Raw genomic sequence first — 25,141 nt, forward strand, 5'->3', positions numbered from 1 at the left:
GCTCAGACCACAAGCCATGAGCTTCAGTGGAAAGAAAAGTCAGTTCCAGAGAAGTCTGTGGGAGACAGTAGGGGAAGGAGCAGCGGCCTGAACCACCATCCGAGGAGAGAGTCCCTGAGTGTGAAGCCACAGGACAGCAGGGGGAGACCCGAGCCCTGACCACAGGACGGGCATCCAGGGCGAGCAGGAGGGACACAGGGGGACTCAGAGGCTGTGCTGTGGGCAGATGGGGTGAGAACGTGAGGAGGGGAGCCCTGGGAACACCTCAGCGATGGGGCTAGAGGGGGAAGGAGACATTTAGCGTCTGCCAGGCACAGGGGACTAGGGAAAAGGGAAAGGAAGCACAGCCGACCTCCCACCACAAGTAAAGCAAAAATGCATGAGACAAAAACTTGAAAAATGGTCTAATTAACACATAATATAATTTTCATAACACAATAAACAACCACTGGCTAATGCATTGAACAAAATGGGAGCACGCACAAATGTACAGATTACAACGTGACAAGAAGACCAATATGGAAAAATAAATTAGGCTCATTTCAACGTCCTATGCATTAAAATTAGAACCTTACGGATGGATTAGCAAGGCCTCCGCGCAAGGGTGACGTGTACATACCTGAAGCGATCCGCATATTTCCCGATGGCGGAGCTGACGTCCCCACAGCAATGCACACGCTCCTCAGGCCGGTGAATGGAGCGCTGACAAGGGCACCTGTTCTGGGGTTCAGTCCCTGTGAAATGTGCACAGTAGGGAACTCACTGCAGACAGGAGGGAATTGGGGGCCACAGAGGGCTGAGTGCAGGGGGACCCTGGCCTGACTGCTGGTGGGAAGGGGGTTTTCTCTGCAGGTGATGGAAATGTTGTCATTTCGATCATGGGGGTGGTGGCCAAACCCCTAAGCATATTAAAAGTTACTGCATGTTTTATGATCCAGCAATTGCACTACTGGGTATTTACCCCAAAGATACAAAAGTAGGGACCCGAAAGGCTATGTGCACCCCGATGTTTATAGCAGCAATGTCCACAATAGCCAAACTGTGGAAAGAGCCAAGATGTCCATCAACAGATGAATGGATAAAGAAGATGTGGTATATATATACAATGGAATATTATGCAGCCATCAAAAGGAATAAGATCTTGCCATTTGCAACGACGTGGATGGAACTGGAGGGTATTATGCTGAGCGAAATAAGTCAAACAGAGAAAGACATGTATCATATGACCTCACTGATATGAGGAATTCTTAATCTCAGGAAACAAACTGAGGGTTGCTGGAGTGGGGGGTGGGGTGGGAGGGATGGGGTGACTGGGTGATGGACACTGGGGAGGGTATGTGTTCTGGTAGGCGCTGTGAATTGTGCAAGACTGTTGAATCTCAGATCTGTACCTCTGAAACAAATAATGCAATATATGTTAAGAAAGAAAAAAAGAAGAAGAATGTAGCAGGAGGGGAGGAAGGAAGGGGGGGGAATTGGAGGGGGAGAAGAACCATGAGAGACAATGGACTCTGAAAAACAAACTGAGGGTTCTAGAGGGGATGGGGGTGGGAGGATGGGTTAGCCTGGTGATGGGTATTGAGGAGGGCACGTTCTGCATGGAGCACTGGGTGTTATGCATAAACAATGAATCATGGAACACTATATCTAAAACTAATGATGTAATGTATGGGGATTAACATAACAATAAAAAAATTAAAAAAAAAAAAAGTTACTGCATGTTTATTTTTTTTACTTTACCCCAGACCCTGGGGCATGTGCAGGTGGGCTCTACCCGTCACCCAGGTGTTCTCCTGGGACACCTGTGCCGGCTCAGGCCACAGCATGGTCTGTGTGTCTGTCCTTCCTCCTCAAGGACAGGTCTCCCCACAGAGGACTCAGTGACTGAGCCACCCAGGCGCCCCAGATAAGTGATTTATTTCTGGACTCTCAAATATGTTTAAAATATCCTTATGTCTATCTTTAGGCCAGTACCACACTGTTCATTATTGTAGTTTTGTAAGTAAGTTTTAGAGAGTTTTGAAATCTGGAATTGTGAGTTCTTACATATTTGTTCATCTTCAGGATTCTTCGGATGTTCTGAGTCCCTGTAATTGCACAGAAAATTTAAGATCCTCTTTTCAGAGTGTGCAAACAGGCATTCAGGGGTTCGAAAGGGATTGCATTTAATCCGTCCATTGCTAGGAAGAGTATTGCCTTTTTTTTTTTCAACTAGGCTGCACGCCCAACATGGAGCACAAACCCACAACCCTGAAATCCAGAGTTGTGTGCTTCACCTACCGAGCCATCAAGGTGCTCCACGTATTGGCTTCTTAACAATTTACTTAGTTCTTCATTTTTTTTGCTAAACTAAATACAATAAAAAATAAAACATTAGGTACTAACCATAGGTTTATCTTCTTTTGTCTTATTATAGGAAAGCTATAAAGATAACCATGGGTCCATTAGTAAACCTGGTGTATACGTTATTGAGCTATGGCACTATGTTTCTAGAAATTGTGAAATGTATTCCTAAATTTGCTAATCTAAAGAATACTGGCATAACAAACAGTTCACAATCGTTTACTATATAGCTTTCCCTAGAAACTAAGGTTTCTAAGACTTAGGAATTCTAATAAATATAATTTAGACTACTAGAAATGATAAAGAAAAAAGCTCTGTGTGCCAGGAAAGTAAGACATGTGTTTTGGTGAAAAAGGGTATTTGGAATGGGAACACATTTTTTGTTGAGGGAAAAGAAAAATGATTTTCTCCTAAGATAAGGCTGGTTATTTGAAGAACGAAAACTTAAGTCTAAATTTCAATGTATAAAAGAAAGTTGTAGTAGGTTTTTGGAAAAGGAAACTGGAAAGGAATTTTATGTGTTGTCAATACTGGTTAAAATTAAGATAAATTTAAATACCAAACTATGTGGATGCAAAATTAAAATTCTGTTTTAACTTGGTTAAAAAGTAAACATTTTTCTTGAATTATTGGTCCGCTCTTACAAAAAAAATGGTAAACAAGTTTTTATTCATTTTTTAAATTATGTGCCTAGAAAACATGCGTTCTGTATTTTGCCAAAATATTTCCTATGTTTTTCTGGACTTTGATGAATTAAAAAAAAATATATATTTTTAAAGCTTTTAAAAATATATTTTTAATATTTAAAAAAATCCTACGTTTTGCTTACAACTCTGTAACTTTCTGTATTTGCCTTTGATTTATGTTTGCGTGGTGTGTCATGGGAATAACCACATTTCCTTGTCAATTGCATCGTAATGAACTCTAAACCCATCCGTAGCCATGGTCACTATCATGTCTTGTCATGTACGGTTCCCACCTTACTCCGATGTTACTGCAAATGTGTTACATCTTCAAGGATATTCATGGGCAGGACTTCCAAAAAGTAGGTATCTGATATCTTTGAGATAGCAAAAGTAAAGTAAAAATTACCAAAACTAATAGAAAAACTGGATTCAAACAGACCAAAAATTAATAACATGAAACTGAATGGACAGAGGAAGATAATTGTACTTTTTATGAACTCTTGTTTGAAACATTGTTGACTTTTAAAAATGTTTTCTTCCTTCAGATTTAAGGAAGCTTCTCTTAAGCGAACTGATCTATAATGAATTGATGAAATATATCTTTGTAAACAAATGAAATTATTTCTCTTTTCTCCATACCCGAGAAAAGCAGGGATTCTACTTCTCCCTCTCCGTGTGCCCCTTCTCCCGCTGGTGCACTCTCCCTCTCTCAAAAAAGAAAAAAGAAAAAAAAAGAAGGTCTTGTCCTAGCAGGTGCAGGAACCTCAGGATATTTTCGGTTTCTCAAGAACAGAGAATTTACCCAAGTCTATAGGTGCTGCAGGTTAAGTCTGATGGCAAGTATTTGGCACAAATTTTGGCTTGCTTCCTGGCCTGGAGGTGCTGTTAAATGTTCATTCTAGAGGTTTCTTACAAAAGCTTCAGTGACACAGGTTTTAAAGACCCTTTATGATCAATGGCTAGTCTTGCTGAACTTATGTAAATAATCAGACCAAGTTCTTTTTGAAACTACAATTACTTGGTGAGCAATGAATGTTAATTTGGCTATAATTAGTAGAAATGAGGGTGACTGTAGAGAAAAAACATGTTTCAATAACACACCTGAGTGATTACTTGATTCCAATCCTGTTCAGTATAACCTGGACTAGATCCTAATGTTGTCTAGCTTCCTACAATGTCTGCCTACAAGTCTCAAAACTAACATTATGATTTTTCTCCCACCTTTCTCAGTTGGACTCAAACTGCCTTTTTCCCTGAAGTCCTGAAAGGTAAATACAATTGTACAACATGATGCAAACTTCAGAAAAACCGCCAGAGCAGCTCACATACAGACGGTCTTCGTCCCTGTTGCTCTTTGGGCCACTCAGGGATCAGCAGACACATTTGAACTACAAACCAGGAAAATCTGTCAGATTGTCACAGCTTGCCGTCACTCTGTCTGAAGATGATCTGAGCTGGACATCTAGAAGTCTTCTCCCCTGGCTACCCTCAGAACTCGGAACTGCTTTATACTTTGATACAATCATTAACCATCATTTTGTGTGTTTCCATAGAAATGCCTCTTGTTTAATACCTGATTTCTAGAACCCCAGGCCTTACTTTGAGAACACACCTGCATCCCCCCTCCTGAAATAAGTTCAACTAAACTGGCTTATTGTCAGGAGAGTGTCGACCAAACTGAACAATCGTCTAGCCCAACTTTGGACATGTGTAACTTTGGGAAGTTTCAGAGGAAGGAGGGAACTGGCCAAGACTAGGCTGCCCCAAGATGAGCCACTTTGGTGTGACCATTATTTTCTTAAAAGGAAATGAAACTCACCAGATTGAGGAAAAGCTCTATACCTCCCCTAAAACTGCCTGCTTGTACCAGGAAGAGACCTATTAGTAGGGTGTCCTTTTTACCTAAGACATGGATCTACATAGCAGGACAACCTTTGTTTCCAAACGTCTCTCACCTTCTTGCTAATGCTCTTTCTTCTCTTTGATCCTCAGACCCCTACCCCTCTCTTTCACTCATATAAGTGTCATGTTGCCTGACTGTCTTTGGAATTCTCCATGTCTGTGTGGATTCACATTATGTAGGCTATTAAATTTGATTTTCTCCTGTTAATCTGCCAAATGTCAATTTGATTCCGATTCAGCCAGAGGGACCTTGAAGAGCACAGGAAATACTTCCTCCCCAACAACAGGCACAGGTGAAGTTTCATCAAGGGTCCGATAAGAGTAAGTAGATATGTGCATCCCTAGAACTCCTGATGAACAGTCCCCTGGTTCAGGGGCTGATCCTATCTCCTGGAAACATGAGGTGTAAGTCATCCTGCATGAGAGATAGGTCCTCACACTGTCCCAGCTGGTGGAACCTTCTCCATACATTGTGTCCAAGCCCCCCACCTCCTTCTTCTCCTTCCCATTCCCATCCTCAGTCCCTGCCTCCTCCACATCCTGAGGACTCTTACTTTCTTCCCAATCAATCACTTGCCCAGAACTCCTAGTCTGACTGGGACAGGTTCCACGGCCCCTGCCAAGTCCCTCCTATATGCTCCTCTCCTGCTCCATCATTGTCTGTGCAGAACGGGGATGTCATGATGACACATCCGATTCCAGGGTTCCCTGTGCACCCCTCCAATGCTTCCGCTCCAACCCACCAACCTCACCCTCCTCATGCTCCTGGGACACAGCTTCTCTTTACAACGTGTTTATCTTCTGTGTCCTGTCTCTTCCCCTAGACACTGTCAACTCCCTGAGCATGGGGACCCTTCCTGTCATGTCCACGTGTCCCACATCCCTAGACTTACATGTGGCACATGCTAGGTGTTCAAGAGGTGGTGTGAACGCACACTCACTGGACAGTGCTCTATCCTCCATCAGACACAGCTGGACTCCCCGTCTCTGGTTCTGTCCTGACCTGTCACAGTGATACGGGATTGTGGAACCCAAAGGTCAAGAGAGAATGCTTGAGACATTGAATGTTGCAAAAAAAAAAAAAAGATGATTTTACTACAGCCCGGGGACAGGACCCATGGGCAGAAAGCTCACTGGGATTGTGAGGAGTGACTGATTATATACTTTTTAATTAGTGGAGGTGAGGGATAGGGTAAATCTCTAAGGAATTATGGAAGCCAGGCTTTCAGGAATCGAGGGGCTAGCTGCTATGAAGACGAGGTTACTTCAGTCTTTAATCAAACACACACATGAAGGCGCTAAGGCAGCCATGAGGTCCTTGAGGAAGGTCACACTCCGCATGCGTCAGGGATCTACCAGGGGCTGCAGCTGTAGGAGATTTACTTTAAGCAACATTTCTCCTGCCTTTGTTTCCCTCATCAGCAGACTCTGTTACCCGGGCAGCCTGCCCCTGGCACCCAGGTTGTCTCCTCAATATGAGAAAACCAAACAATGTCTTCCTGCTTAGGAGAGGCTGGAGGGACTGAATTTAAGAGAATTTGGAATATTTTGTAGCCAATGTTCCTTGAGATTAATTCAGACTACAGAGTAGACCAAACAAAGGAAGGAGCTGACTTGGCCAAGGAGGGGGAGCTGCACAGGGAGACCCGTTGCTGAGAGACAACAGGTTTTTGTCGCACTTCCCCACAGGCTGGGAGCACTGTGTTACCACTGAGACTGTTGTCATAGGACTGGCAGTAATACTCAGCCTCGTCCTCAGCCTGGAGCCCAGTGATGGTCAGGGTGCCTGAGCTGCCAGACTTGGAGCCAGAGAATCGATCCGGGACCCCTGAGGGTCGGTTGCTGTTACCATAGATGATCATTCTGGGGGACTTTCCTGGGAGCTGTTGGTACCAGCTCACATAATAACCACCCCCGATGTTGGAGCTGCTTCCAGTGCAGGAGATGGTGACCCTCTGGCCCAGGGCCCCAGACACGGAGGGCGGCTGAGTCAGCACAGACTGGGCCCAGGACCCTGCAAGGGGGAGAGACACAGAGAGGGTGATGCTGGGGTCTTGAGACATGAGGAGAAACAGGGCCCCACAAGTCCTCCCAGGGCCCCTTCCCCTGTCCCTCCATCCAGTCACCTGTGCAGTGAGCGAGGAGGCTGAGGAGGAGAGGGGACCAGGCCATGGTGGAGGTCATCACCGATCCTGCCTTCTGTGGCCCCACAGCTGAGCAGAGCCTCCCCTCATCTCTCCCTTCCCCTCTTCATCCTCTGAGAGAGGGAGGGCCCGGCCATGCAAATGAGACCCCCAGCCCGCTGACCCCTCCCGGGGCCTGGGTCAGGTCCTCTGCTTCAGCATGTTAGGGGTTGGCCAAGGGAGGGGCTGTGTGGGGCCAGGGGTGGGGAAGTCCCAGCTGTGAGCCCTGAGCAGAGGGCACAGGCGGGGCCAGGTGGCAGGTCCCAGCTCAGATCACCCCTGACTCCTCAGAAATGGAACCAGAGTGCCCCCTGGTGTCCAGACCCAGACACACCATGATGTGACATGGTGACCAGCCCATCAGACACATGTCCACACACCTCTCAACTGTTTTGACCACTGTTCCCTGCATTTGGGCCTGACCAGGTGTCCCTATATGTCACCTCCCACTAAGTCACGACTCACTATATGCCCTGCTAAGAGTCTTCAGAATGAGTCTGTCCATGGTTCCCTTTTCTGCTCCTGGGTCAGGACTGGGTGGTGTCTCTACACAAACTCTTCTAGATCAGGATCCAGTCCCGAGCAGTGATGGGTCCACATGGACAAAGGGTCGCTTCTGTGCAGGATGCTGGGACTCTCCTCTCATGTGCCTTCTCCCTGATTTCCAGAGTTCTCCTTCTTCTGAGGCCACCACAGCACTGAGGAGATGGGGAGCTCTTCTCTCCAGGTTGTGGGTAGAGGCCATCACGTGTATTCCTAGAGGGTTACACACGGAGCATCTTTGTCACCTGTCACTCTTTCCCCCTGCTTGAAACAACAGGCCTCCACACACTGGCCAGGGATTCCCTCCTCGGCTCTGTCCTCCCAGCACAGACACGAGTCTGCAGGAGCCCTGCCACGTGAGTGTGTGTGGCCCTGACCTCAGAGCACAAAGGGAAAGTCTGCTGGAAATTCTGGGAAGAAAGGAGTGACAGCTGTAGATGCTCTGACAGGGATGTAGTGACAGAGTTTATGTGTCAGTCACCACAGAGCCAACCTCGTACTTAGGATGAACGTGTGTTATTTTATATGTAATTCTATTCAGTAAGATTGATTGAAACTCAATGACAATGTCAGTGTGAAGATACAGGCACAATCAGGAATGTACTTTCCCCAGATCTGTGCTTAGTGCAGAGAGAATCTGGGTGGAAAACAGTAGTACAGAAATGCCTTCTGTTCTCAGGAGAATTCGGGTTTATAGTCTTTTTCTCAAATCACTTATTTGTACCATGTGTCAGGTCTCCCAGGTAGGAAAGGTCAACGTGGTGCCCAGGGAAACCCCTTGAGGGGCCTGTTCCTATGAACTCAGAACCATCCTGCTGACAAAATTAAACACAGACAGAGCATCCAGGACAGAGGGATTTGGGGTCAGACCACTCTCTAGGGTGAGCACAGCTCTAGTCCCTGCAACTGTGTCCAGCATGTTCAGGATGGAACCTTTATTCATTCAGCCACCCATGACTACTACCCAAGGTCAACAGGATCCAGAAGTTTTTGTGAAAGGTCCCACATGTGAGTGGTGGCAAGGTAGAGATAAGGGGGAAGGTGTCCCTGAGGTCACAGGCCCTGTGACCCCAGGTTGGGACAGAAGACTTTCCATCAGAGTGCAGCCTGGCTGGAGGTGTTAATGGGGTGACTCAAGGAGGGACAGCCCAGGACTGAGAGCACAGGGAGGGTGTGTCTCATGTCCCCCATGGGCCTTGAGCTCCAAGGGAGCAGCACTGAGGCTGGGGTCCCAGAATCAAGGTACTGATCAGCCTCAGGCCCTCCAGGGAACCCCGAGATGATGGGGGGTGAGCTGCCCATGGGGACAGAGACTCCCCCTGGGATTCCTGAGCATCAGCTTCATCCCAGGACCAAAAATGAAGCTATGTGACCCCTGTCCGTCACTCCCGAGGGATGTTTCTCCATTGTGATTCTCTTTATAACCCCCCAGAGTTCTGATCCTGCCTTTAGAGGTAAGGATCTCAAAGATTTTTATTGGAAAAGGATTTATTTTGGCCAGAAAGACTCATGTGAGAGCAAAACTATTAACAATTTACTGAATCAGAGGTCCAGATCCTTATGAGTAACAAGAAGTCTGTTGGGGTACCTGGGTGGCTCAGTCATTAAGCGTCTGCCTTCAGCTCAGGTCATGGTCCCCGGGTCCTGGGATCGAGCCCCGCAATGGACTCCCTGCTCGGCAGGAAGCCTCCTTCTCCCTCTCCCACTCCCCCTGCTTGTGTTCCATCTCTCCTTGTGTCCCTCTCTGTCAAATAAATAAAATCTAAGGGGAAAAAAAAAATCTCTCAAATTTTTTTATCTCTGCAGACACAAAACCTACAGCTGTGGGGTTTTCAGGTGTCTGGAAGCACGGGCGGTGGGGAGCACACAGCCCCCTCCTTCCTTGCCGCATCCCAGCCACACCCAAAGGCCCCCGTGTCCCCAGGGGTCTACCAGGGAGTGAGAAAAAGATATTGCTGATGGTTTTGTGTGTGTGAGAAAACACTACAGCCTGGTACTTTAGGAATTATAGAAAAATATTTCTGTGGTAGAATTCCTCTCGAGAGAATTCTTAGGAATGAGATTCTGGAGCATTAGAAAAATAACGACATATCTTAAGATATGCAGGCAATCCTTTGTCTGTGGATTCCTCCAAGACTCCCCATGGGTGGGGGCATCAGTTAATTCTGAAGTGGGTCAAAATCAGCAGATCCCATGTGCAAATACATACAGGTAGATGAATACATCCTTTTCACGAAATGTAATAACTTCACTTTCATATTAACGAGACTGACTGGGGGGTGTCTGAGGGGCACAGTAGGTTTAGCTTCCGACTCTAGCTTTGTCTCAGTTCGTGATCCCAGTGTCCTGAGCTCCAGCCCCGCAAAGGTCTCCGCACTGAGAGCTGAGCCTGCTTAAGACGATCTCTCCCTCTCTGCCTGCCTTTCCCAATTGTTCTCTCTCTAAAATAAATAAATAAATCTCTAAAAAAATAAAGAGACTGACTGGGAGTGTTGGGCACACAAAATGGAGCCTGGCGTGAGAGCAGGAAGGAGAATGTGGGGGGTTGCATGCAGCTGTATGTTCTGGTCTCTCTCCTGCCTGGAGATGGACACTGGAGACTGGAAACTACAGCAAGGTCATTTCCAGTTTTCTCTGAAACCCTGATGTGGAGACAGAGCTCAGACTGAAGAGCCAGACGGAGAGACTGACGCCTGAGGGACGCGGGAGCCGAGAGGAGAAGAGGAGGAGGGTGTGGGGGGTGTTGTCAGGGAGAGTCTGTAGGATCCGGTCCAAGTTCACGTGTAGCTGGTTCAGAGAGAGGAGACTGTGTCTGTGACCAGGGTCATTGTCAATGTATCAGCTGTGGATACATCAGTCGTGACACAAGGTCACACTTTATGGAATAAGATGATAGAACGGATTGTGGAGGAATGTTCGCTGGAGAGTATGTTCAGCTGTAGACACAGAATTCATTCCTGTCCATCTTCTCCAGATTGAGTGGGGATGTGCGGTTGGGCTCGGATATCTCATGTGTCTGTGTCTTCCTCGGATGCCCCCATTTTATGTCACTTTCCATGCATTACATGACTCTTCCTCTTTCCCTGTTGAAGGATAGATCGTCGTGCAGAAGACACCACCCCGCTATGTCTCTCCAGGTAAGTTTCTTACTGAAAAGAGGCTCAGAAACAAAATCTGTGGGTCCAGAGGTTTTAGACCCAATTCCTCCTTATCTGAGATGCTGTGAGGAATGGTAGGTGCTCCCACTGCCTTTTCTCCTCCACCCTCTGCCACAGGAGGGGCTGTCCATGCAAACGGGCTCCACCCAGTGACTGCCCAGCCCCTCCCTGAGCCCTGGTGCTGGGGCTCAGCTCACAGACAGAGGGAGGAGGATGGGGTGGCTTCAGCCCTTGGGAGAACCCTGGGAGGATGCACCTGCTGAGACCACACACGGGTCCCTGCTCAGGGGACTCTGCCAAGCAAGAGGAGACACAGCTGCTCAGTCCCCATCAGAGAGCAGAGGGCCAGTCCCCAGTTCATTTCTCTTTGAGTGAATGCTCCTCACCGAGCTGCTATGTAGAGACACCAGGGCAGTCCCACCGCGCCCCCTGCTGGTCACGGGCGCAGCCGTCACTGTGTCCCAAAGCCCTGAGAGCCCCGCTGATTTCTGCAGCTCCCCACATCCCTGTGGATACACACATCCGTGGACCAAGTCTCAGTACAGGTTTCCCCTGCTGTCTGAACTCCATCATCCCTAAGAAACCTTAGTAAGCCACGATGCATAAGGTAAGAAGCAATTAACATTAATTTATATGGACTTTTTTTCATATTTCCAGACTCAAAAAGAAATCAGTCCTAGGCTTCTCTAATACCCAAGGACACACTTTGCCGTCAGATGTAGAACACGAATGGCGATAAAGCTCATGTGATAACACCCACTGTCACAGCCGCGGTGGCCTGTGGCTGAGCTGCTGGCTGTGACTCCCGGGGAAGCAGCTGGAAGGCGCCCGTCATGCTGGTTGGGTTGTGCACCGTCTCTGGAGAGACTCCTGCAAACCTCACGCTGGATGCTAAGTTGGCGCTTATTTTTTTGTGAAACTGAAAATCCTCTTCAGATTGCTTTGAGCAGTAAAAGCAGCTATTAATGTAAATATTTCGTAAAAGCAAAGAGGTGTAAAGAGAACTTTCAAAAGTTGGGGGTACCTATACTATGTTTCTGATCTGTGTGCCTGTTTGCTGTAATTTCTCACTCCAGGCAGAGTCGTGGTCCATGCGAGGTGAAAATATGTGCATATACAATTACAGGACTTTCTAGACAAAGCTGAATGACCCAGGTGCACAGGGGGGCACGTGTGTCACCGAGGAGGGGACGGTGGAGCTGCTTTGCAGAAGTTGTAGGGGCTGCTTCTGGGAAAGGCATAGAAACAGAATTTTGGGGACGCCTGGGTGGCTCAGTCGGTTGAGCATCTGCCTTCAGCTCAGGTCACGAGCCCAGGTCCCGGGATCGAGTCCCGCATCAGGCTCCCTGCTCAGCGAGGAGCCTGCTTCTCCCTCTGCTTGCCACTCCCCCTGCTTGTGCTTTCTCTCTCTCTCCCTAAGAAATAAATAAAATCTAAAAGAAAGAAAGAATTTTGTAAGGATACACTCACTCAGTGGCCTAAAGTTTCCCAGCGGTCACTGTTGATTCACACCTGCTACATCCTTACAGTGAGACTGACGTCGGTGTTGCTGCATTAGGAGAGTCTCCGGGAACATCCCATAACCCCCAGTCACAGCCCTGGCATTGGACGTCTGCATTTGTCATGAGACTAAAATAATTTCAACAAAAATGTGTCCACTGTTCATGCTTCCTACTCTAGGTTTTCGTTTTCCCTTTTTGGTTAACCTGGGAATTCATTATTTCTTGTGTCTCTCTGATATACTTACGATGAATTTTCCTTTACATTAGTCCAGTTTTGTAACTGTTCTCAGTATGAGCATTAATATAAACCCTTACACTGTACAACTGACGTCCCTCTTCTTAGAATTTCTTTCTCCACTCCTGCAACAAGGGGCCCCCAGGACAAGGTATCCCACCCACATTTAAGCTTCATCATGTTTACCTGGTAAATGTCCCATGGATTGGCGGGAACCAAAAAACAGAATTTTCTCGATTTTTATCTGTAATATGAGGGCTTTCTATGACAATGAAGGTGGAATTCCTAGGCTCTGTTCTCCTAAATACTGCGATGCATCTCAGCATCACTCCAACTGAAAAGGCAGAGGAAAACCAATGAGAGAAAAAGACTATGAAACATGAGATGAAACATACTGGTCTCACCACAGCTGATTACATCTGCAACAACCCCATTTCCCAATACAGTCACATCCTGAAATACAAGATTTTTGTAGAACTTTTATCACATGGATTGATAAAGATACAGTTCAACCCATAACGATTCACAACCATGGTTTATTCAGATTTTCTCAATTTTTACCCAATATCCCTTTGCTGTTCTAAGATCCAGTTCAGGATCTTTATGGCATTTAGTTGTGATGCCTCCTTAAGCTTCTCTCACTGTGACACTTTCTCAGGTTCTCCTTGTTTTGGTGACTTCGTCCACACTTACCGAGCGGGAATCATGCCTGACATGCTTCGGGCTAAGTGTTTGCACCTGTTACTTGAAATCTCTGTACTGGAACGTGTCTCTTCCTCCATTTATTCATTCATTCAACCATTTCACAATAGGGACTATGGACAATTATTTTAAATTTTGAGTTAGAAGCTATTACTGTCACATTTATTTGGTTGCTCAAATCTTTCCAGTTTTCCACAATGGGGGCATTTTAAGTGTCTCACGAGCTCCTGGACACACCCCGTCACTGTGTGTGGGGGCTGGGCCTGCGCTGATGTGCTTGTGTTTGTTCTGAAGGATTCTACGCTTTCTGACACTAGAAGTCGCCCCAACCTCGTCCGTGTAATTCCTGATCTGGGGACTAAGCATCTCTCCAAAGCAGCCTGCATCTCTTCCCCAGAGAACGGTACTAGGAAGCACTATTTGGGGGAATGCACTCAGGGCTGTGGGCATCCCAGTGTGTACTTCCGCCCCGCTGACAGACCGAGGGTTTCTGTATGACAGTCACTCACCCAGGACCCTGCACACAGCGCTGACTGTCTCCACAGGCAATTATCTGTCCCCATCAAACTACACACGATTCCCAAATTTATATCTCCTTCTCACCCTGCCTGCCAAACTCCCACACCCTCTCATCCCAACAAGCACACTTAAACAATTCACCAAAATTACGTAGGAAAATCAAGGAACACTTTTTCAGGATTTTGAAACTGGCTGCTATAAAGATATCCGTACCCTAGGATCCTGTAAGCTCACCCTTTGGACTCTACCCTAAAAATACACTTGAATAGAAGCACTAAACACGACTTCGATGTGGTGGGGCTGCTGGAGGGGAAGTAGTCAGAGACCCGCCCAGACTGGGAGGGGCCAGGGAGAGGACTGGGAACAGCCCTCGCCCCACCCGCGCTGGGCTGGCCCCGCCCCTCGTACGAGACCTTTTTTTAAAAAGCGCGGGCGCGCCTTGCGCAGGCGCACTGCCGCTTGAAGCTTAGCCGCGCATGCGCAGTGGTGGTAGGATGGCGGAGGTGGTCTCCTTTGCAGTGCCCACCGAAAGCGACAAAACCTTGCTGGTGTGGGAGCTGAGTTCTGGGCCCACGGCCGAGGCTTTGCATGTGAGCCCAGTCAGGAGGGAGGGAGGGAGGGATGGAGAACGCCGTGTGTCCTCCCCCCGCCGTGACTGGGAGCCCTGGAGTCTGGCCTTAGCACCTCACGCGCCTCGTAGTCTCCGCCGTGAGGAATCTTAGTTCTAGAGGGGACCTCAGCAGTCTATCAGCCCCAACGGATTTCTGAGAGGTAACTCTCAACAGCCAGCACATGTTGCCTTCTAATGCTTCTCGAATCTTAAGATTTCAGAGGGAGACCTGTTCATGAAATGAGAGGAGCTTGGGGTTGTATGTGCAGAAGGGTTTAGGGAATATAAGGGAACGGGCAGTTTTGGTTTGTGGGCGTGAAATTTCATGCACTTACTTGGCGTGGGACCACCCCACAGCATTCTCTGTTCACGGTATTCTCCCAGTTTGGCCTTGTGTATTCGATCCGAGTCTTCCCAAACGCTGCAGTGGCCCGTCCTGGTTTCTATGCCATCATCAAGTTTTATTCAGCAAGGGATGCTCACAGAGCTCAAATGGCATGCCACGAGAAGCATCTTTTTCAGAATTCTCCAGTGAAGGTGGGTCCAAATAGGAAATTCCTAACTCCACTGGGACGGAGTGCTGAATTCCGTTCTAATAGACTAGCATTTGTGCAGCACTCTGCTTTACAGAATGCTTTCAGATGCATTGCTACATCGATCCTCCGGTTTCCCTGGGTTTTTGTTTGTTTTCTTCTTTTTAGACGAAGAAACTCGAACTGAAGATAGTTAAGTGACTTACTTACGGTTCATGATAGTAACTGGAAGCTGGAGATCAAACCCCAACTTACTGATATTAAACCCCGTGGCATTTTATCCTGCCCCTTAATTTAAGAAATCTTAACAGGAAGAGTCTTGCTTATATTTACTATTATGTGGATTTACAATGACAAACTCTAGGGGTGCCTGGGTGGCTCAGTCGGTTGAGTATCTGCCTTCAGCTCAGGTCATGATCCCGGTCCGGCTCCCTGCTCAGCGGGGAGTCCGCTTCTTCCTCTTCCTCTTCGCTCTTGTGCTCTCTCTCTCACTCTCTCTCTCAAATAAATAAATAAAATCTTAAAAAAAATGACAGATTCTTTCATCTGTTGTATTTATAAAGGATGCTTCATCGTCATTATCATCATCATCAGTCTCAAACTGCCTATTCAGGACTCCCTTCAATTCCCAGAAAATGGTTAAAACATTCTTTAATGCACTACAGGAACTTTATTCCATACTAACCATGCTGTCCATTTTACTTTCCCAGAGCCCCAGAATTATATTTCAGTATGTGCCTCAATTCAATCACCATTTCTTTATCAAGGACCATGTCATTTCCTCTGAATAAGTGAGTGAGACTTAGATTTCCAAACCTTTCACTTTGTAATTGTATGTCTTTATCAGCCTTCTCTAACTGGCTTCTTAATCTGGCTACTTCATAGTGATGTGCTGCCTATTCTTTTTTTTTTTTTTTTTTTAAGATTTTATTTATTTATTTGACAGAGAGAGAGAGAGTGTGTACAAGTAGGCAGAGTGGCAGGCAAAGGGAAACGGAGAAGCAGACTCCCCGCCGAGCAGAGAGCCCGACGTGGGGCTCCATCCCAGGACCCTGGGATCATGACCCGAGCCGAAGGCAGATGCTTAACCAACTGAGCCACCCAGGCGCCCCACGTGGCTGCCTATTCTTATCATTTGCCTTTCCTTATTGATTTAAGCTTGATTGAATCTGAGAACTCTGCTCACATGTGACTCTAGGTGTACTGCCTACTTGTTCAACACCCTCTTCAATCTTGGCTTCACTCCCTGTGATTGAAATGATGACCTGTCAGACCTTCTTTAGTTTGCAAACTGTGCTCTGCCTGTTTCTAGCCTGTGCAAAGTTCACATAGCCACTCACATATTATAGATTATGAAACAATTACTTTGTATCAGTTGTAAGAAATGAGGTTTTTGTCTCTCATTGGACATTAAGATCATTTCATAAATTTAGGTTTTGAGATTTAACAGCATAAAGCCCATCACTGAGAGTGATGAAGGTAATGTTCTACAAGTCAATATATAGTTGACAGGAGAGCGTATTCATATTCGATCTCTTTTTTTAATTTAACACAGAACCTTGGGTTACTACCCCTGCTTTCCAAAATTGTTATCCAATTTACTTATGTGTTCTTTTCTACTTTGGCAACTACATATAGTTCCTGGTTGGGTTTGTTGTTGTTGTTTTTTGCCTTTTATAAATACAGGAAAAAGAATAATGTCTTAAATAAAATAAATCAAGGAAAGGCCTAAGGCATTTGAGAGAGTTTTTTTCAGTAGCATGAAGGAAAATGGTTGGCAGCAGGAACTATTTCTCCGACAGAGAGGCTCGGGGCCCTTCTAAAGCTTCCTTCTTATCCAGAACAGCTCCACTATGCCTCGCCATTAGCCTCCCCTGCAGCACTCAACATTTAAAAGTTCATCTTCATTTCTTCTTTCCAGCATGCAGCTTCAGCTGGAGAAAGTAATTTGATTTTCTTATCACCCATTCTTTCATTCGTTCACTCAATCAACAACAGAATGTGCTCGGTTTTAGGAATGAGAAAAGAGTAAGAGATGGTTCCTTCAAGCACTTAAGGAGCTTATAAACTAGTGATAGAGGAAGATGCACGAACAAATCAATAAAGAATTAATAGTGCTGTGACTTCATTTGCATTATTTGAATCTTTATGAATATATTACTATACTACACCCTGCTTAAAGTTGAAATAGACATTTAAGACAGAACATTTAATAAATTCACCATAGAGCGTAAGTTAGACTGGAAGTATTTGCATTCTCAAAGAAGCTTATTAATGCAAATGAACCTCTAGTTGTTTAGTTGCTTATAAAATTTTTAGAGGTATGTATATTCCTTGTTCTAACAGGTTAGTAACTTGGGGAGGAGGGTGCTGCAGGTTAAGGTCCTACCTCCATGTCAGGTCCATCTTGTCGGCTCTTCAGGTCATATTCTCAAACGAGCTACAGGATGGGACAACAAAAACAATTTCTTTCCTTTGCTCACCTACATAATTTGCTCCGGGACGGCTTCCTTAGTGGCTTTCATCATCACTCTCACCACCAGAGGTCAGGGAAATCTTCCAATTCAATCAGGAGCCCTGGAAATGGTGCAGAAAAGTACTGTAGCTTAAAAATAATGAACACCATTTATTCAGGGCTTACTATGAGCTCATTGCTTACAATCCTTTTTAATCTTTTAAATCTTCACAGCCAGTCTCTGAAATAGGTATTGATCAATCTCAGGTGTATCCAAAATAAGCCTCTGTGGCAGGTTGTGATATTTTTCAGTCTCTCTCTTATGTCTTTCGGTTCGTCTTGGCACCAAACATAAAGCAGTTCAACATCAGGCCCTTGCCCTAAATAGCTCCCAGTGCCAAGAATTGGCAAATTATTACTTTGGTTTCAATGGATGGTCAAAAAGGATCATCAAGGTAAACTTTATAGATTTTCTTTGGCTAATCAGACTCATTTCAACATTGAAATCCTGGACTTCAGAGAGGAGAGAACTGGGTGTGGGGAGAAGATGTGAGAGGCTTCTAAGTGGAAGGACCTGAGCATCGGCCTGCCACCTAGAATTAATAATACTTTCAATGACTTGGGTAGTGATGTCCATAATTTTCGCCAGTATTTGTAGGGTATAGAGTAAAAAAAACTAGTTGTCTGTATTTAATAATTCATTTGCAAGTCTTACTTGATTTTGAAGCTATAGGACCTCAACTGTTCGCTGGGTTTACTGGAGTTTAGTTTTTATTTCTAATAACAAAACATCTTGAAGTCTATGTTGAGATCCTAGGAAGGACCTTTAATTTAAAATCCTAACAGCTTCAGGATCTTTCTGACCTCGAAGAAAGAGAAAATGAAGATGCTCCGGTACCACTTCAGAAGCAGAGCCTGAAATTCTTCTGTGCTTTAGAGGTGGTGTTGCCATCCTATGAGTGCAGGAGTCCTGGAGTTGGCATGGCCGAGGAGCCTTTGGAGAAGCTGGAAGAAGGTCTGTTTATGGTGGGGGTGGGGCTGGAGTGGAGTGGAGGTAGAATCTCTCTTTCTTTCTGAAACTCATCTTTTCAGATATATCATCAAGCCCTCCCCTTGCTAAGCTACTAAAACCCTGGGCAGAGCTTTTCTACCGTACACTACAGGTTTTTATCATACACAATACCTAAAAGAACTTAGCTTTACAATTCTAAAACTGACTTTCTGCCAAGAAGTTTAGGAAGAGGGAAGTAATGTTTTTCCCATTTTTGGTTAAGAATCTGCCTTGTGCTAAAAAAAAAAGAAGAAGAAGAAGAAGAAGAAGAAGAATTTGCCTTGTGCTAAAATAGTCCTTTAAATACAGATCTCTTGTAGCCTTCAGTGATCCCAGCAAAATCATCATCTAAAGATTTAAATAAACTCTTGTGTAAATGTTCAGTCCTTTGCCTCCTATAAAAGGGCTGGTGTGTAAAGAATCAAATACAGATCCTAGAAAAGGTATTCCAATTGGTACTGATTTTTCCCAGAGTCCGTAGCACTTAGGCTTAGGGTTTTAAGGCAGAGGCAGGGCTGTTAGCAAATGGAGGGAAGTAGGTTCCCACGGGTGATGCTCAGGAAAAGACCAGGTCATGTGTGCTACCACCAAATCTTTCTCACTCTGTGATTCCAGCCCTTGATGCCCAGGAGAGTAGGTAGGGTCTGTAGGATTATAGTTTCAACTTGTCCATTTGAAATCTGTGAGTGATGTGAGATTTGTGCCACCTTCTTGGCTTGCATCTCCCTTCTGGTACTTCAGGAACTTCTGGGGTAGATCAGGGCAGTAAAAATGTGCCCGGCCAGGATATACCTACAGCAGAGCCATTCCACCAAGTGCTTGTGTTGTGCCTGCTCTTAGTTGCTAAGATAATGATCTACGAATCATGGATGCACTTTCATATATAAACATATAACATAAAAATCGGTTATCATTCAGCTAGGTATTTTAAATCCATTTGTTTTGGTTGAATTTAGGGCCATTATCAGTTCTGATGAAAAGGAAAACAACCCAGAAGCTTGCTATTCAGAAGGCTGTGTCAGATGCATTCCAGAAACTGTTGATTGTGGTTTTAGGTAAGACTTTCTTGATTGTCCTTTACTTCTTTATTTTCTTTTCTTTTCTTTTCTTTTGATTGTCCTTAAACAACTTCAGTTTCCATGAACAAATAAACTCATTTTGAGAAGTTAGTTGGATGAAAACACTTCACATTCTTTTATTCACCAAATGCTTTCAAAGCAGCAGTCTCAAATTTGTTCTTTGTAGCATTTGTGAGGAAAAATGACAGTAAATATTATTGTCCCCAGGGTATAGATATACAGTGACTTGCCTCCACATAGAAAGTGCTTGATCCAGTGTTTCTTGATTGATTGCCCATAACACAAAGTAGTATAGTGATTGTAAGCTTTGGACATCTGTTGTTGAATCCTAACTCTGTCTCTTAGATTTCTGATGCAATTTTAGGTTTTATACTCAAATTTGAAGGTATTTAGTCTCTCTAAGCTGCAATTTCTTTATCTGCAAAATAAGGTTAATAATTCAGCTTACCTCATGGAGATATAGTAAGAATAAATGAGATGATGAATATAAAAAGCTTAGAACTATCTCTGGAACGTGGTAAGCAGACAAAATATGTTAACTTCTTATCATGATTATTTTCCTGTTGGAGAATTTATTAGATTATGCTTTTGGAATCAATTCAGTTTCAGTTTTTGTTTCTGGCACTGACATATTGGGTGACCATGATTCTTATGTAATGATCAGCTACATTTTTGTGAACCTTGAAAGTGGCCATCCTATTGAATAATGTTGATTGTATTCCCTATTGAGTTCGACAGTAGTATGAATGTTATAGGCTGTGCTCAAAGGAAATTTTATTTTTTTTAAAATATTCTTTTATTTTAAATAAAATAAAAGAGGGAGGCAGGGGAGGCGTAGAGGGAGAGGGAGAGAGAGAATCAATCCAGGCTCAAAGGAAACTTATTTTATTCATTTTATTTTATTTTATTTTATTTTATTTTATTTTATTAGTTTAAATAAAAGAGGGAGACAGGGGAGGAGTAGAGGGAGAGAGAGGGAGAGAGAGAGAGAGAGAGAGAGAGAGAATATCTTAAGTAGGCTCCACACGCAGCATGGTGCCCCATGCAGGGCTTGATCTCACAATCCTGACATCCTGACCTGAGCCGAAATCAAGAGTGGGACACTCAACCGACTGAGCTACCCAGGTGCCTTTTTTTCTGGAAATTTTATAATTAGTAGAGAGTCCCCAAACAGTTGCTCCCCTGCTTCAGAGCCTTGAGTCTTAAAGACTAAGAAATCCTAGCTAAGTTTCAGAGACCTTATTTGCTTGTAAGAGTTGACCGTGGATTGGTCTCAGGTTTCCAGCCTGGGCAAGTCTTCCCGTGAAGACTGACTTCCCTGGTCATCAGGTAGACTCTCCATTAGCTGTCAATTCTGAATGACAACCTTGAAGAACCAAACTAAGCGTTTGGGTTGTTGACCTCTCCATAATATGCTATGGTGTCTCTTGTACACATTCAAAATTCCTTAGACTAAAAAGTCTTGTAGCTCTAGTTTGCCCTAAGGTAAATTGTATTGTCTATAAGTTACACGGGCCTGTTTCTGCCAATAAAGTGTTCAAATACATGCCCTGCCCACCCCCCTCCAAAGCATTGTTCATTGTATCTGGTGGGATTTTGGTTCTCAGGGAGTAGACACTTGCCTTGTTTCTGATATAAAGTATCAGCCATAGTCCAGTGGTCTCCATTCCAGGTTTGAACTTACATTGACCCCTACCTAACGTCTTACTGTTTAATCATACTATGATTGAACATTTTTGCTTCCACAGTTTTAACTTCCTATGTCATTATTCCTTAGTTCCTATCTCTGAGATCATAAAGTTTTTTTAAGCACATGGTTGATAACTTCATATATATTTTTTCACAGATAGTTATGATAGTGGTGCCTGAGTGGCTTAGTCGGTTAAGCGTCTGCCTTCAGCTCAGGTCATGATCCCAGGGTCCTGGGATGAAGCCCTATGTCGGACTGCCTTGCTCAGTGGGGAGTCTGCTTCTCCCTCTCCCTCTGCCCCTCCCCCCTGCTCGTGTTCTCTCTCTCAAATAAATATTTAAAATCTTAAAAAAAACTAGTTATGATAAAAACTGAAGTGTGAGATGAGAAAACTTCTGAGAAAATGCTTTTATTTTCTGCTTTTAGAAATCAAAAGAATGTCTATGGGGCACCTGAGTGGCTCAGTTGGTTAAGGTCTGCCTTCGGCTCAGGTCATGATCCCAGGGTCGTGGGATTGAGCCCCTCATCAGGCTCCCTACTCAGCAGGTTGCTTGCTTCTCCCTCACCCTCTCCGGTTCCCCCTGCTTGTGCACTCTCTCTCTCAGATAAATAAATAAAATATTTTTTAAAAATCAAAAGAATGTCTAATTACTAGGTGCTATCCCAGTTATATACAGCAAGTTTTAGAACAAGAAAAATTTTGATATGCTACTTGTTAACTTTATTTCAGAAAGTGGTAAAATAGCTGTGGAATATAGACCCTGTGAAGAGATTACCGATGCCAGAACCGAAGAGGAGCTACAGGATTTAATTCAAGTATGTGGAGATTAGAGCTCGAGGATTCCACAGCCAGTGTAGCCATAATTTAAAGCAACCGGCAGGATTTGGAAGACTTGGGCACGTACAGTTAGCTCTGTCATCCTTTGGGAAATGTAAAACTCTGAAACGGCTTTTGAGTGCAGAGAATTTCTGGGGCTTTTCCTGAAGTCCTGGCCCTTGGCTCTGACCCCTTATTTAAAATTTGGAGAGCAAATTGCATCAGAATACTCCTACTGTTGTGGCCATAGGAGAGGACACAGCCTTTTAGAGCTCCCCTCAAACAGAATCTCAAGGATTTGGGAACAGAGTAACTCTGGCCTTCAGTGAGATTATGCTACAGTGCTTGAAAACCATTATGCCTTTCAAATAAGGTGTATTACCCAGATGTCAGCATCTCATACATATCTTGTATGAAATATTTTGCTGAAGAACTTTTCTGTAAATCACTTATATCAATGCCCTGAATTAGGGATTAAGTTGCCGAAGTAATTTCTAAAAGAAGATATTAAAATACTGCATATAGAATGTTTAAAAAAAAAAGGAGAAAAGGATGTGTTTCATGTCATTGAAAACTTAATTTGGGGCTAGATTTCTGATTATTTAACTCACTCCAAAGTTGCAAAGTTTGTTTGTTTTGAAGGGAAGAGTGGAGAAAGGAAAGATGGTTACTTTCTGAAAAAGTATTTGAAGGTTTTTTTTTTGTGCAAAATAATTATTTTAATTCAATTTAAATCAAGCCAGTCAAGGAAACTTCAGACTTATCCAAGTTTACACTTTAAGAAGTCTAGCTTCCTGTGAAATGTGAAAGAGATTCCGTATTGATGCTAAAGATTTCAGAAACCTGATTGTAACAACAGATCCATTCCTAAATAAGGCCAGTCTTGGAATCCGTTCCATTTAAAAACCATTGCTATGTGCTACACGCTGGGAATAAGATAAAACCCTTCTGTCTTACGGTTTGCGTGCTAGAGCTTGTGCCAGACCATAAACAAGGACTCAAATAAAACAGATTGTAAAAAGGGCTGTGAAGGATGTAAACTGGGTGCTAGTTACAGTATTTCAAGAAAATTGTTTAACATGCTAACTTGAACATCCTAAGTGCCTTCTCCATGTGCACACACAGGGTCAGACCTCTCAAAAGTGGTGGTGTTACTTTTTCTAGACTGACGGCTGTGTTGAATCCAGGTGGGATGGGGGAAGTTTTCCCATGCCAGTGTAAATAGAGGGCTATTCTCTTGGTTTCAGACCCTCATTCCCAGAATGAAATGCTCACCTGCCCCCTCAAGCTCCACCCCAAAACCCCTCCTACAGAAATTTTGGAGCCATCACTGATTCAGTGGTAGGTAGCCTCCTAACAGAGTGGCGACTTAATACTCAGACATGCGTATTGAGAATTGAGAGGAAATGGCAACATTTTAGAATAACTAACTGTAAAATGTGTTCCCTTCCCCACTGCCCTGACGGGTGCTTATTCTGCAGGTCAGCTACTTTTCTTGGAAGCAGGATGGCCGAGGGGAGGAAGAATGTCTCTCGGATTTAAGCTTTGAAGAGGCCGAGTTCAAACCGCCAGAATCGGACTAGCATTTTTTAATTTCCCGGGATGCCGGGTCCTGTGGCGTCCTTGGGAAACTGCACCCTGCCCCCTTCCACCCCAGAGCTGCTGGAGTCCGGGGCCATCCTGCCTCGCTGTGAGCCCCAGGAGGTGGTTGTGCCCTTTGTAGGGGGAAGGGAGGCTTGGGCCCCGGTGATTCTGGAAAAAGGGCTCGCTCCGAGGGGCGCGGTGCCCGTCCTCGCTGAGCTAATAAAGGAGCGTAAACAAAGGCGTAGTAAATAAAGGGTGGGATGTAGGCGGGGGAGGGGCAGGCAGTGATGAACGGTGCGCGCGTCACGGGGCTGCCATAACGGTTCGGCTCCGGTTGGGGCGCGTGCTGATCCACTAGCGTGGGTCGCTGCGCCCCAGAGCCTCCGCGTGTCATGTCCCGGCTGCGCCTCTGGGCCCCACTGCTCCTCCGCACGTGGCAATCATTGTGGCTGCTGGTCCAGGCAGCTCAGCCTCCGGAGTGGGCCCTGGACCCTGCCCAGCTGACCTCCGACCTCCTGGGGCCCACCGAGCCCTGGTCTTCACACTCCTCTGAATTCCCGCCCGAATCGCCCCAGGCCCTTACACCGCCAGCAGAGGGGTCCTCTGCTCCAGCCCAGATGTTGGCCCTGCCTAAGGATTGACTGAGACTTTGGTTCCGTTCCCGGACACGGATTCAGTTGGCAAGCTGCCCCCAGAGGCAGATCAGGATCTGAATGACAGGCTAACCCAGCTTGAAAGGCTCCCAGAGGTGGTTCCAAGGCTAGGTTGGGATCAGAATCCGACCATAGCTCCGCCTCCTCGACTCAAATTAAGATTAAAACTGTAGGTCTAGATCAGGCTAAAGATCACCAATCATTTGAAATACTTGTTCCACCTCTGGATAGTCACAGTTCAAAGCCAACGTTTATTGTTTCACCCCCAAACCTGGAGAAAGATCTAGCTCAGCATCAAAGGCTTGCCAAAGTTGTTGGAACTCCAAAACAATTTGCAAATAAAGACCACCCTCAACAACAGTTGCAGGATGGTTATTCAGATTCCAGTATGGATATCCTATATCCTGAGGTGAACTTACCAATGGATTTCCCAGGGGGATCGGATCAACCTCCAAAGCTCCCTGAGGAGGTTGAAATTCCTCCACTCCTGCAGGAGACCCCAAATCATCCAGAGTTGCCTGAGCAAGCTGAATCTTTTTTGCCTCAGATGGAGGCCCAGGCCCCACATTCAGAGCCCCCTGAAGATAATAGAAACATCTCCAATTCAGCAGGGGGCTCCATCTCCGCCTCCAGAGATCCTTAAGGAAGCTGTAAACCCACAGGAGGCTCTAGCTGAGCCTTCAAGTACCCCTGAAGAAATCAAACTTTCTTCAGTCCAGCAGAAAGCCTCAGCTCAACCGACAGAGGCCCCTGAGGAAGTAGAACCTTCGACCCCTCAGGAGGCCTCCGCTCAACCTCCAGAGCCATCTAAGGAGATGGTACCTCAGCCAATAGCACATGAGGTGAATGTGCCATCTCTAAGTAAGAACGAAGCTCAGTGGCCAAACTTCTCCAAT

General features: G+C 45.3%; 2 protein-coding genes, 1 non-coding gene and 1 pseudogene across 4 annotated transcripts in view; all 4 read left to right on the top strand.

Annotated features, from left to right (window-relative positions):
- LOC144379749 (leucine-rich repeat-containing protein 37B-like) overlaps positions 1 to 25,141 on the top strand; it is a 216,432-nt gene that overhangs the window by 158,835 nt on the left and 32,456 nt on the right. The window lies entirely within an intron of this gene.
- On the top strand, positions 534 to 639 carry LOC144379965 (U6 spliceosomal RNA). The gene has a single exon (XR_013443585.1). It is a non-coding gene; the product is annotated as a U6 spliceosomal RNA (small nuclear RNA).
- On the top strand, positions 14,254 to 23,830 carry LOC144379918 (RAD52 motif-containing protein 1-like). Of its 2 annotated transcripts, XM_078060725.1 has the most exons (7): positions 14,254 to 14,363; positions 14,741 to 14,920; positions 18,218 to 18,386; positions 19,379 to 19,477; positions 21,922 to 22,007; positions 23,256 to 23,349; positions 23,490 to 23,567. In XM_078060725.1, exons 1-6 carry the CDS (start codon positions 14,268 to 14,270, stop codon positions 23,340 to 23,342), a joined length of 717 nt encoding a protein of 238 aa, XP_077916851.1. In that variant the 5' UTR covers positions 14,254 to 14,267; the 3' UTR covers positions 23,343 to 23,349; positions 23,490 to 23,567. The 2 variants fall into 2 exon arrangements, with proteins under 2 accessions (XP_077916851.1, XP_077916850.1); XM_078060724.1 differs by lacking the exon at positions 23,256 to 23,349 and having other exon boundaries at positions 23,490 to 23,830.
- On the top strand, positions 23,974 to 24,888 carry LOC144379870 (leucine-rich repeat-containing protein 37B pseudogene; annotated as a pseudogene).

Source organism: Halichoerus grypus, chromosome 13 (assembly GCF_964656455.1).
Source record: "Halichoerus grypus chromosome 13, mHalGry1.hap1.1, whole genome shotgun sequence".
NCBI lineage: Eukaryota > Metazoa > Chordata > Mammalia > Carnivora > Phocidae > Halichoerus > Halichoerus grypus.